General features: G+C 30.1%; 1 protein-coding gene across 1 annotated transcript; it reads right to left on the minus strand.

Annotated features, from left to right (window-relative positions):
• Positions 1 to 7,995: 7,995 nt before the first annotated feature.
• Positions 7,996 to 11,379, minus strand: LOC108470512 (ras-related protein RABB1c-like). The gene is made up of 6 exons (XM_017771859.2): positions 10,963 to 11,379; positions 10,475 to 10,614; positions 9,519 to 9,601; positions 9,128 to 9,332; positions 8,948 to 9,016; positions 7,996 to 8,332 (listed from the first exon to the last, which is right to left on the minus strand). Exons 1-6 carry the CDS (start codon positions 11,006 to 11,008, stop codon positions 8,240 to 8,242), a joined length of 636 nt encoding a protein of 211 aa, XP_017627348.1. The 5' UTR covers positions 11,009 to 11,379; the 3' UTR covers positions 7,996 to 8,239.
• Between the last annotated feature and the right edge of the window lie 3,217 nt (positions 11,380 to 14,596).

Here is a 14,596-nt window from a genome sequence, read left to right on the forward strand (position 1 = left end):
GGATTGGATCCATTCTACTTCATTCAATTTCAATTCTGCTAAAACTCTGAAAGAAGGAATCTCAACTTCAATGGGTAAAACTTCTCAATTCCATAAACCAAAGAGAAAGGCGTTGCCCCGGTTGAAGTCCTGACAGATGTTTGATAAGCATAGAGGCCTTTTGAAACTGTTCGTTTGTATTCTTGGATTTTGATTTTTTTGTATTTCTTTCTGTTTTTTGTATTCAATTTTCTGTAAAAAAATATTACATTGATATGTTTGCCTTTTATAGCCTTTTACAACACTGTGTTTCATTTTGCTATTATTTCTATTATTTCTACTTTCGTCTCTGCCTTTTTCTGTTGTCTTCTCATTTTGTTCTGTTTTGTAGGGCTAGGCGAGGTCAACGGAAAGGGAGCAAGTGGCCATTTTGCTTTTTTGGTGAAATGGCAGTCAAAGATGCTTGGCCTCGAGACGAGGCGTAGGTGGGGCAACCGAGGGTTAGGTTTAGCTGACAGTGTTTAGGTTTTTGGGCTAACCAGGCCTTGTAATTTTGGGCTTGTATTTAGGTTAGGGTTTTTTGTAAATGAACTGTTTAATTTTGGTATTTTTATTTGGTTTTATTGGTTTTGGGCCCGTGCAAATTGGCCCTATTACACCCTTCTTACAGAGCCCGAATGAAACCTTAAAGGGCTTCCATAGCTTTCGCGAACGGAGGAAACCTTCGATGGTAGCGTGATACGAAGAGGCAGGTAATGGGTTTTGTTTTCTTGTTTCACTTATTATTTATTTGCTTTGAGTATAAGATCAGAGAAAAAAATAAAATTGCTACCTTTTGGTTTGGGCCCGGGCAAAAATGGCCTATTACATTAGTTATTGAGGAATATATTGGTGACATATTAGGTGAGTTTTGGGGACTCTTTTCCTGTCTGGCATAGCTAGGTTGAGCTATATTTGATGAATTATCTATTAATTGTAAATTGGTTCTAAATGCTATTGGGATTGAGGAGACAGAGGCTCTAGCTCCTAAAATCTACCATTTGTGTTTCTGGATTTGATTCTTCTTCTAAATTTATCCTCCTAAAAGTTGTACTTGTACTTCTTATTTCAAAGGAATGCCTTGGAGGCATTCTCCGTGGCTTGTTGAATATTAATTCAATTGTGCCTTCTTGGTGTTGGGAGATTTCACTTAATGAAGTGTTTTTTATTGGAGTTGCCACAAGGTCTGTAGCACCCTCAAGTTTCCACCTATTAGGAAAGTATATTTCATGCCATTGTATTGTTCTTGGGATTGTGGTATGAGATCTTGAGGTATCTGTTTCTATTAAGAGGGTTTCTCCTTTTGGGCTTTGAAGTAAAGCCTTGGTATTAACTATAGAATACGTAGCTTTGAAGTGGAGTCTATAGACTAAAGTTAGTACCTCCGAACCAAGAAGCATTTTGTAGTTATGAGTATGAATTTGGAGGGTCAAATATTGTAAAATATTTTTATCAGTTAAAGATACCATAAAATTTGGATAACAATTAAAATGTATTAGGCCAATACATAAGCTTGTTTCTATAGTTCCTAATAATGAGTCATTAAACATGATATGTCTTTGGTCTTTTAAGACAATTAAAATTGAGGTATTTTTAGTGGCTTCAACACTAAAAGGTTTGACACCAACTTGGACTAATCCGAAGTGGACATATTTGTATTTTTGTTCTTTGAGTTTATTAATGACGACTTTATCTAATAATTGAATTGTTTCATATTCTTTTTGAATAGGTAAACTCCTTTCTTTTGTTTTTATAACGTAACTGCAAAAAACATTTAAATTTTCAAAAATTGTCTGCTTATAAACATTGTTTGTTGGAACTCTTGGAAAAGTCCAATTATAAAATCTTTAGGGAATATTTTCGTAATGTTCTTCTTATTCATTAATGGTGTTGTTTGAGGTTTGGTCGGACTCTTGGGATTGATTGGAAGCAAAGCTTACAGAAGAATTGGTTCTTCTAAGAAAGGGAAACATTCTTTGTTTTCTTATTTCCTATAAGGGAGTTCTACTATTAGGATTTCTGGATTACTATTGTTGCCTACAAGGATACTTTGTCATTGACACTTCTAACCCATGGCTAACTGGATTGTGTATCAATACTCAGCAAAATAATAATACATTAATAAAGACAGTTAAACCAGAACTTGGAAATATTGAAAACAAATTGAATAGTTCAAAACTTAGAAATACCGCTCCTCTTTGGCTCTAATAAATTATTAAAATTTTTATAAAATTGATAAAAAATTAAATTTTATAAACAAACCTACAAATCATCCAAATAATAAAAGTTATTAAAAGTATTAAAATTAATATAAACTTATAAAAATTATATAAAAATCATAAAATTTGAATTGGACCGGATCAGTCGGTTGGACCGATTAAACCATAATCAACAAGGGTACCAGTCTAAAGAAAATCATTAGATCGATTAACTTGGGACAGTTGAACCAATATTTTTTAATATTTTTTATTTTTAATGTTTTATTTAATTGAACTAGACGGATCATCAAATTGGCAAACTGATGGCTTGATCGATTCAACCACTGGTCTAATTCCGAAAACCTTAGTTATAATATTTCATTCTAACATAAGCTAATAGTTGGATAATGAAATTTTGGTTTGATAAAAATATTAAAAAAAAAAATCAATTCAATGGTCTAGTTCCCAAGTTAATCGGTTTAATAACTTTCCTTGGACTGGGACCCTTATCAATTCCAGAGCTAACCAATCCAATTTAATTTTTATGATGTTTTATAATTTTTATAAATTTATATCAATTTTAATATTTTTATAACTTTTATAATTTTTATTATTTTGAAGAATTCTAACACTTTTAAAAATTTTAAATATTTAAAATAAGTTTAATTAATTTTATAATTTTATAATATTTATAAGTTTTCATTATTTTTTATATTTTAAATTTTTATAAGATTTTTATGATTTTTAATCATTATTTATGGAAAAATATTAGATTAAACTAGGAGTGCCACATGTCACCATTTAATTGATCCATCAATTTATTTTATTGGTCAATATGGTCAATGACGAAAGCCGTTAACAGAAGGGCTTAATCGATTGTTTTAGTTAAAGACGAGAGCTTAATTGGGTGCAAATTTAATACAAGGGCTTAATTAATTTTTTTTTTGTGCATTTTCTTAATGGCTTTTTTGACATATAAGTTAATAAAAATATATACTTCATTTAATATAAGGTGAATATTTGATACAGTCTCAATTGACCTTTTTTATTTCACAAACATTCTTAAAAAATTGACACATATATATTTTTTTTAATATTTTACTATATCCCTATAGTACACTTGTCGACCCCCTGACCCTACTCCTAGAATCTAAAAACTCCATTGACATTATATCAAATAATTTCCCTTTAATATATTGGAATATTTTTTGATATACAAATGTTGAAATTTTTTAACTCTATAAACAGACGGGCTTCAGAGACTGATAAGTGTGAGAAAATAATTAGTAAAAAATATCTGGGGTTGTTATTATTTTGCAACTATCACTTGCTTATAATACGTAACTATAAAAATTTACTAAATCTTTTTCATTTATCATTTAATAGAAAATATATACTCCATTTATGGCTAGTTTGGCAATGCTTTTGAAAAGTGCTGGGAAAAAGTGCTTTTGAGAAGTTTGGTTTAAAATTTGAGTGTTTAGCATTGCTGTCAAAAAGTGCTTTTGAGAAAAAAATGTCCATTTTAGACATGTTATTATCAAATAACAAATATGCATTTAAATAATATTTAAATTAATTAATATTATTATATTTTAGTAAAAATATAAAACTTATTATAACTTGTTGTTAATATTTTAATATATGAAATATAAATTTTAAATATTTTTAAGCAATAAATATTAATTATTTATAAAATTTAATTAGAATATATAAATTATATTTTAAATATAACCATTAAATATTTGTAATTGGTATTTTAAATAATATTTTATTTTTAATTAATGATTTTAACACATTTGTTATTAAGCACCAAGAAAAAAAAAAGAAAAAGTACAATGTTATTAGAGGGGAAAAGTGCTTTTGGGAGAGGAAAAGCTAAAAATTTTAGTTTCTCCATTTCAAGAGTGCTTTTGAAAATCACTACTGAAAAGTTAAAAATTTTAGCCCAAAACTTGTTTAGTATAGCTTTTCTTCCAAAAGTACTTTTGGAGCCAGAAGTATTTTTTTTAAGAACTGCAGAACAATCCCTTAATACATTGGATTATTATTTGATATACACATTTTTAACTTTATAAACAAACTGTCTTAAAAGACCGATAAGTATGAGAAAATAACTAGTAAAAAGTACCTGGGGTTGTTATTTCACAACTATCACTTGTTTATAATACGTAACTATAAAAACTTACTAAATCTTTTTTATTTATCATTTAATAAAAAATATAGACTCCACTTAATACATTGATTATTATTTGATTACCCATTTTTCACTCTATAAACAAGCGGACTTAAGAGACTGATAAGTATGAGAAAATAATTACTAAAAAGCATTTGGGGTTGTTTTTTTTTGCAACAGACACTTAATTATACTTCATAACTATAAATACTTATAAATTGAAGTAGGGCAACTAGTACGTAACGTGCAACCTGGTGTACAAAACGCATCCTAGCGTACAAAGCGCATACTCGCACACGAAGTGCATTCTAGCACACAAAGCACATACTGGCACACGAAGTGCATTCTAGCGCACGATGTACATATCTGGCACACGAAGTGCATCCTGACGCATAATCTCATACATAAACCAATCCTATGGTATGCCAACTATATTCAACACAGCTCGAACAGGTAATAGGGTACCAATATTCAATTCATTTACAATTTAGTACACATATCATTTCTCAATTATATTCACTACCACAATCCATTTTATCATCATATCACATATATTCCATAACATTCAATATATTTCCACTCAATTCCATAACACACATCATATTTCAAAACAATTCATACAAGTTTTCAATTTATCCATTTTAGTCCTTTAATTTGGAAAATCATATTCAAGCTCAATCCAAGGGTTCATATTATCACTATCTACTCACCTTGACACCTTGAAATGCAATTAATATGTTTATGCAACAATTTATAACGATCCTAAATCATAAATGTACAAACTGAAGTCTTGCATCACTCAGTAATGTGAGATAACTAACACTACAAATTATTAACAAGTAGTAGATGGCTTTGGCTTCCTGTTGAAAATGAGTAGAGTAGTCGTGACATTGTAATTCACAAAACTTCACGTGGTTAACGGAGTGGCATTTTTATTGAAGAAAAGAAAAGAGTAGAGTGGTGGATAATTAGGCCAAAGCAAATCAAGTTCCTTCACATCATCAAAATCATCAAGTCTCACAATTCACCATAAGTTTACATATTTTCATATCTAAAGCATTTTATCATATATATTTTTTAAAGTCAATGTCATACTCCACAATAACAAAAGCACATGAATTTCAATTTATCTCATTTGCCTTTCCCATATTTATTTTCCAAGCATAGTAATGACATTTAAATATACTCCTTTGATTATAACAGTACAACCATATTTCATCTAACACACTTATCACACAAAAATGTCTAATAGGTCATGCTTCACATATTTCTTAACGTATTCAACACATTTAAAATATGAGAAAGCTCTTCCAAGGCTTTCACTCCACAATTTTCCCTTTTCCTTTCTTTCTTTTCATAAATCATACAAAATAAAAATGAATGCATATCAACATAAGAGACTAACATTAAATAATCATATAAATGGCTCAACAACCAAATATATGCTTCCAAATATAAATTGAGGTGAAGAGAATGCTAGAAATTAATAACTCTTACCAAAAACCATACATTTTCATAATAGCTTGGTGTTTTCCTAATAGAACTCAAACCTAAAACGAGTGGATGATGAAGATGATAAGGAGGATGGCTCAAGAGAGGTTTTTGTGAAGTCATTTTACATGAAAATTGTTGATACCTTGATATAATAAAGGAGAAAGGAAGAGGATGTGGTGGTGTCAATGGAGGCTGGTTCGTCCAATCGAGACGGAAAGCCAAAGATTACAGGGATGAGGTGGAGAGAGTCTGACGGCTAAGTACTAGAAGTAAGTTGGTAGAGTATAGGCTTTGTATGCTAAAGATACCATCCCTTCTTCATCGTCTTTTGGGAGATTTTATAGGCAGAGGTTCCGTGCAAGATGGTGTTGACATGTTGCGCTTTCCATCAAACCATCATTTTCACATGTGTAGGATGGATGTCTTTGATAAGACGATGATGTTTGGCATGGAATAAATCCTTTTATTTATTCTGACTTGGTAGTATGGAGTAGTTGAACCCACGTGAGGTTTGATGACCAAGAAAATCACGTTCTTAACAAAGATCACGTTCTTGAAGGAATCAAATGATTAACTTCCTTGAATGGTTTCTCCCCACTTATTTGAATGGTTAAGACGGGAGGTGAAGTTGTTAGTGATCTTTCGGTTGATAGCAGGTGGAGTTTATCCCTTTGGTGGCCTTCTGTCTGGCCACGAGAGGTATAACAAAAATGAAGGAAAATGTTGAAAGATTTATGAGATTTTGAGAGAAAAGAGGTTGAAATTGGAAGGGTTTTCTCTTAAATGGCAAGGGCCAATAAATGGCTGCTTTTATCCTCTTTGGTTAATTGTTTTCAACATTTAAAATACAAGAAAAGTGAAAGAGTCAAATGTTTCAAGTGTGTGGCTCACATATATCTCAACATAAAAGAAATGGGTTTGCAAAGTCAAAATATCATTTCATTACCGCACACTCCTATTTATTCTAATATTTAACCATAAACATGTCTCCTTCAACTATTACTTTTACTTGTTTGGGTTCAAAACTCTAAATCTACATATTAGGTTACAGGGACAACTTCTCTAGACAATATAATTTGATCTAGTATTAAGCTGCATAGTTGCAATTATAAATGGTATGTATGTATATGCTTGCTATTATGTTATATTTTGTAATAAATTTGAAAGATTAAAACAAAGAGATAAATATTATAATTACATATAAATTTTAATTGTGAATTTTAATATGGAATAGACATTAAACTTTAATTATAATTCAATTTTATTGATTTGATTGTGCATATGCTATAAGTAAATGTGAAATAATTTCACATTATAAATTAAAATTAAAATCACATATAATGTACAAAATCATAATTCATATGAGGTTGCATATTTTTGAAGGCAAGTAAAAATTTTGCATTTTATATAAAACAAGATACATTAAACAAACATAATATGAAATATAAATTTACAGAAAAGCAACATGCATATCATGAAATATTTTATAAAACAAATTATTAGCCTATCAAAATATATAAAATTTTGACAATAGCATGTAACACAAAACTAAATATTATTTAAATAATATCAAACTTAATAATTTAAAAACAATATTTTTATACAACACACAATATATAATATTTTAAATATAATTAACATAAAAGTAAATATAAAATTTTTCATGCTGGTTTGTTTGTTATGCTTCTTTTAGTTTCCACATTTTTATCAAAAGAAAAAGAAAAAGAAAAAGAAAAACAAATTAATTAGTTTGTCATGTAGTAAACCCTATTAATGCAATCAAACAAAAAGCCAAAGTCAACGTCCAAAGTAAAAAATAAAAATAAAAATTATTCAATTCTCAAATAAACTCTAAAATCATAAGTTATACCGACAAAACAACTCCAACTCCAACTGCTTCAAATTCTAATTCTAAATTATTTCATATCATTCTGCGGGGTAAATAGTAATGGTGTATATATATTTATATGTCCAGAAAAGGAAAAAAATACCATCCAACATCTGGGTTTAAATCCCAGACTTTTAAAACCCTATCCTTTGGACCAGAAATGGGGAAAAGAGATGGAATTGATTGGAAAATGTTGATCAGTGAATATCTATATGTTGGTATATTTAAACAAATATTTGTGGAAATTAATAAAAAAATGTTATATGTCAATTGTTATTCTCCACAGCAAGAAAAAAAAAACATATGCAGAAAGAAATAAATTAAATGTATAAATCTAACAATAATACCTATGGATGATTATTGTAAAAACAATACGAGGAAAAAGTATCCAACAGCAGAAGTACAACAAACCTATCAAATCCACAAACAAAGCACATAGGACAGTCTCAGCAATCATCTTTATATTCAGCTGCAGCAGCCGCCTGGTTGAGAAGCACTACCATCTCTACCGCCAAATGAAGATGCTTGACTTACATGTCCAATTTTTATGCCATAAGACTGCAATAAAGAGGGTTAAAAACATATAATGATCATTGCCTTTGAAACAATTCATGTTCCCAATGATTTCCTATAAAGCAACTGATGCACTGTCCTAAAACTTTAAGGGTGTACTTGATTGAGTCCAAAGCTGAAGGATGGGAAGAGGGAGTGAAAGTGGGACGGAAATATTGTTTTAGTATGCTTGGTAAGAAATGAAAGTGAAAGATGAACATTTTCCATCCTAATAGATAAAAAAAAAATCATTCCATATTGAAATGATAAGACAAAAGAAAATTAGAAAGATGTAACTTAGTTCAAAATTATGCATTATTAAAAACTTCCATTTTCTTTCCTTATTTTTAAACCCTATCAAATAATATATTTTTCTTTCTATTCATCTAACTCCAATTTTCCATCCTTCAAATTATCTTTTCACTCTACCAAGCAAAGCTTAAAAGAACATGGCCAATCTAATTCTTATGACTTCTACTTAAGAGGCATAAGCCAATTTCCAATAAATTCTATATGCTGAGGATGCAGATTAGAAATTGTGGTGAGTTCAACTCAATCATTTGATAATTGATATAATGAGATGGTAGAAATTGTAGTGAAAAATAAGCAGACAAATCTAACCTCATTTGATATGTCAATAACTCCATCCTGGATTTTCTTGTAGATTTTCGAAGCTGTGCTTAGAAATGCCTGCAAAAATTTTCTTGTTATAAATTAAGGTGATTGAAAGCTTATTTATACTCGTGCTATAAAGCATTCTCAAGAAATCATAAACATAAACAAGAGAACTAAAATTATAACCTCTTCAACATTTTGAGCCGTTTTTGCAGAAGCCTCCATGAATATCAGTCCGTGCTCCCTGGCAAACTGCTCACCTTCCTCTGTGCTCACTGCCCTTCTATGAGACAAATCACACTTGTTGCCAATAAGCATGACAGTCATGTTTGCATTTGCATGCTGCCTTGCTTCCTCCAACCAGCTAGTCAAGTGATTAAAAGTCTCCCTCCTGATTATTAATCATACAAGGATGTAAAAGTGTTATTATTGCAGCCAAGTACAACAGCGCAGATAAAATTGCTTCTATGAATAAGATATGCAGGTTGAAGAATGTAAAAGAAAAAAGGTCAATCGTCTAAAGCTTAAGTAACTTCATTGGCTAAACTCAAACTTCTGGAAAGAACAAATGTAGCACCTAGTAATATCGTAAACTAAAAGTGCACCAGCAGCTCCACGGTAGTAAGACCTTGTAATAGATCTGAATGATTCTTGGCCTGCCTGGAAAAACAAAGTACATTCAGCCCCTTAACTGGAAAAGAAAAAACATGCTTCACATTTTAAATATCTTAAGCTGGGACTAAGTGAGAAAGCTTGTTGCAATGGACATAGCAACCACTACGATCAAATGCCACCAAAGACTCTGGTATAATCAAGGGATATTGCTATCCTACTAAAAAGCATTGTAATGGTAAAAGTACCATATCGGCCCCTATACTAGGCATCGAATTGCATTTCGCCCCCTCTACTCAAGAAATGGGCAAATTAGTCCCTATACATTATATCAAAGAGTAAACTAGTCATTTCTTTTGAAAATATAATCTATTTGTACTGTTAAAATGCGTGTGCCTAATGGAATAACCAGACAATGATGTGTGTTGTGCCACGTGTACATCATGTTGACATACAAAAACCAGAAATGGATGAAACTTTGAACAGAATGGCCTGTTTGCTCCTTGATCCAACATACAAGGACTAATTTGCCCATATTTTTAGTAGAAAGGGCAAAATGCAATTTGAATCCTATTACAGGGGCCTCCATGGTGCTTTTATCGCATTATAATGCATTTTTTCCATGATAACATGGATCAGTCCTATGAATATTGAGATCAACCATGAACTTGTGTTCTTCAGAGATTGACTAGTAATTTGATATTAAATGTACAATTAAGATCCATTTAACATGAAAGTTTGACCTAGACAAGGTCATACACCGGCAAGCCAGGAATACCATAATTTTATAGGACGGGCAGAATTTTGAACCTTCAACACACCATTTTGATACTTTGTTAGAGAATCACTGTGCAATATAACAACACATACAGACACATTACACTGAGAACACTTGAAAGCCAAGGAAAAGGAAAAACCAACCGTATCCCATATCTGAAGCTTTATTGGCTTGTTCTCAATAGTGATCATTCTGGCTCCAAATTCAACACCAATGGTTAAATCATGAACAGGCTGAAACCGTTTGTCGGTGAATTGCAAAAGAAGACATGATTTTCCAACTCCTGCAAAAGGAAAATACTTATGCTAGATAGCACTACCATGATAAAAATGTTCACCGGAATGCAATTTCACTATTATCTCGACATTTGAATGCTATCACATTATCATGCTAAATAAAGCCATTACTCCATGTTAGATTGTGTTTTTATCTTAAGAAAAGTCATAGAAACCAATGGCTTCATCCAAATAAAAAATAAAATTGATGAAAATTTTACGGTGTCAACAAAAAATCCTCTAGAGAAGCTTTAATTTCCTAGCAGATTCAGAACTTAAAAACGTAAGAGCAAAGACCCATATTCAAATTAAAAGAAAAAAAAAAACTTCGAAAGAAAACAGGAAAGGGATCTTACCAGTATCTCCAATGATAATGTACTTGAAGAGGTAAGCGTAGGACATCTCTTCTGCTCGTATTAGAAAGAACCCCAAATACCCAAAATCTGAGACCTTTTTTACTTACGATTTATAAATGAATGGCCAGATCTTATGAACAAAAAGAAAAATCGAATTTTATCACTAAAAAGCAAAAGAAACAAGGAAAAAATAGTTCCTCTAAAACAAAAGTATTTAACTCTATGTTCTTAAAAGAGAATTTGAAAGGAAAAAAAAGTAATAGAGTGATCAATGATCTCTTTCTTTCTTCCTTCTAACACAGCAATTCTTTTATTTCAATTAAATAATAATAATAATAGAAGGAAACGAAACGCAACACCCTTCGTTTCTATAGCAACAGGCAGTTTGTCGGTTATCTTAACCACGAAGAATTATTAACAGAATACTTAAAAAAACTTAAACAACAAAATCATCCTTAAATTATATTAGTTTTTTAAATTGGTACCTCAATTATTCAGTTCTTACCTATTTTACCTAAACTTTGGTCCCGTAAAAAAAAATTTATTCAATCACAACTTGTCATGTAAATTTCTATTTATTTTACCCCAATTGTCAATGTAATAGTGTTGATTTTATCATTTTTTCTTATATTTTCTTCTTATCAAACCATTTTTACCAACTTTTCTTACATTTTATCATCAACCAAACATCCAACAAAAATCGATTGCTTCCTTGTACAAAGCTTCCACCATTTTATCATCTTTAAACTTTATTTGCTTCTACCATCTTCAAGCTTCCAGCCTTTTTCTTTCTTCACCCGATTCTTTCTTTATACAATGGTGTGAAAACTCAAAAAAATCTTTAATTAGAGAGAATGCATAAAAAAAAAGTCAAATTTTCACTTTCATATAATGATAGAGGGATTCCTAAATCACGCAAAAAAAAAACACTTTTTGAAGAAGAAAAAAGTAATTGAGATCAGTTTACAGATTTGTCTTAAATCGATTCTTTGCTTATTTGAATCGATTGTTTTGTTGATTGACTCAATTCTTTTTGTTGTTTGAATCGATTGTTTATTGTTTGAATCGATTCTTTGTTGTTTAACTCGATTCAAACGCCAACATTTTTTGGCTCATTTTCTTTTGCTCTCTTTTTTCTTTGCTTGAGCACCAAAAGCATTGTTGTTTCTTTTGAATCGATTGTTTGTTATCTTAAATCGATTCTTTACTTACTTGAATTGATTGTTTTGTTGATTGACTCAATTCTTTTTATTGCTTGAATTGATTCTTTGTTATTTAACTCGATTCAAAGGTCAACACCATTTTAGTATCTGTCCTTTTAATTCCATTAATGTTTCAATAACAAATAAAACTTATAAAATGGAAACACCCACAAAACAAAAAGATGAAGAAAGAAGAAGACTGGAAGCTTGAAGATGGTAAAAGCAGTTGAAGCTTGAAAATGATAAATGGTGGAAGCTTTGTACAAGGAAGCAATCGATTTTTTCTAGGTGTTTGGTTGATGAGAAAATATAAGAAAATCTAGTAAAAATTGTTTGATGAGAAGAAAATATAAGAAATCTGGTAAAATCAACACTATTATATTGATAGTTGGGGTAAAATAAATAGATGGCTACGAGGCAAGTTGTGATTGACTGAATTTTTTTTCTAAAGGGACTAACAGTTGGGGTAAAATTAGTAACAAATTTATAGTTTAGGTATCAATTCTAACAAAAAAAAAAGTTAAAAGTACCAATTTGGGAAAACTAATATAGTTTAGGTATCATTTTGTTGTTTAAGCAAAAAAAAAAACTATATCATTAAATTATTAACAAGTTTACATTTTGAAATGTTATAAGTCAGATCATTAAACTATTTGAAAATTACAAGTTTGTTACTAGTCCATTTCCAATCATGTGACTATTAAATAATGATTCATCATAGTGTAGATTACACTTAAGACTACTCAACTATTAGAAAGTTTGCACTTGAGTCACTCAATTTTGAAAAAAGTTATAAGTTGTTCATTGAACTATTTAAAAGTTTTAGGGTATTAGGGACCTTCTTAACATTTGTATTTCAGTAATATCGCTATCAACCGGCCTTTTCCTCAGGCAAAAAGCACAAATACCAGAGTTTTTTTCTTCATTTTTCTACTTTATGGTTAATTTTCCTTGAAATGGCATGAAACTTCGTTGATTTAAACTTGAAGCCCTAATGGGGAAGCTTTTTGATCTCTATCAATTGTGTCGAAGGGCCAGCAAACTTCAATACATTCCTTTTCTCAATGAAAATTTCTTCTTGATCTTTTAGATTGAGCCTTCGTCACTTAGAACTTTGCAACTAACTCATACTTGAATTTGGTACGTTTGAGTCTCATTTTTTATGTTTTAATTCTCTCTTTAAAAAAAAAGTATCCCTTTGCTTATGTAGTTCTTGTTTAGGGCTTGTTGAAACAAGATACTTTCTTTCTTTGCATTTGCCATTTTTTTTAGTATTTGGTTTACTTTGATTATAGTTATTGTGATATTTGGTTGCTGATAAGGGGTAGCTGTGTGAATAGCTTGATTGTGAATTTTCTTCGGTCAAGGTTTTGGTTGAAGGGAAAATGGTAAATGGGCTAAGAATGAAAAGTTGGTGAGTTGGTTAGGTTATAGAGGTGAGACATGGGGTTAACAATGGCTTTGCTAGGGGTTTGGGCTTTAAGTTGTTGATGCTGTTTGGATTCTCGGGTTAGGAAGTAATGGTGCAAAGATTAAGTGATCAAATTGTAAACTTATAAACTTACTAATATTTGATGACCAACTTGTAACTTTTTGAAATTGAGTGACCAAATTGTAAGGTTACTAACAGTTGAATGACTAAATTGTAAATTTACCGGTCCCCAATCTAATGTCCGTTGCAATGTTAATGGGACAATGACCAACTTGTAACTTTCAAATAGTTCAATGGCCAACTTATAACATTTTGTAATTGAGTGAAAATAATGTAGACTTACAAATAGTTGAGTGACATTGGGTGTAATTTACCCAAAAATAATTATTTGATAAGAAATTTTTTGACAAAATAAGAAATTTTTTTATTTACTAGATTATGGGACAATAATGATGCAGTTGAAAATCAAAATTATGTAAGAAATATATTTATAAAAATTGATATAAGAAATATACGAGGGTTTAGTTGAAATGGTAAAGAAAGTTGAAAATCTTGATGTTCCACATACTAATGTTTTAGGTTCAAATATTATTATACATGTGTGTGTATATAAAAATATATAAAAAAACAACACCTTAAAAATATAATTTACTTTGTAAAGAAATTATATTTCATTCATTACCTAATTGAGTTGTTGTCTAATTCGTGACATCAACTCAATAAAAGATTTAATATATAATATAGATAAACGCTATCGATATTTTAATTTATACTTCAAAAATAAATTAAATAAATGTAACAATTTTAAGTAATAATTTAAATTAGCTATTAAAATGTACAATGCAATAACCACAAGAGGAAGCAAGATTAATTACAAAAGTTAAAAAAGTGATCGAGAAAATAATCATAACAATTAAATTTAAAGGACTAAAAAGTCCTTGTTTAAACAATAGATGAAACAATAAATTATCCTTAGTTAAGTCAAAATTTGATAGGATTG

The sequence above is a fragment of the Gossypium arboreum genome, chromosome 7, assembly GCF_025698485.1.
Source record: "Gossypium arboreum isolate Shixiya-1 chromosome 7, ASM2569848v2, whole genome shotgun sequence".
Classification (NCBI taxonomy): Eukaryota; Viridiplantae; Streptophyta; class Magnoliopsida; order Malvales; family Malvaceae; genus Gossypium; species Gossypium arboreum.

Bases quoted from the DNA above. Each gene is read 5' to 3' on its own strand.
- LOC108470512 (XM_017771859.2), bottom strand. From the start codon at position 11,008: ATGTCCTACGCTTACCTCTTCAAGTACATTATCATTGGAGATACTG. The intron at 9,602-10,474 runs GTTGGTTTTTCC...TTGTTTTTCCAG, and splicing joins AGCTTCAGATATGGGATACG to GCAGGCCAAGAATCATTCAG. The intron at 9,333-9,518 runs GTGCTACATTTG...ATTAATAATCAG, and splicing joins TTAGTTTACGATATTACTAG to GAGGGAGACTTTTAATCACT.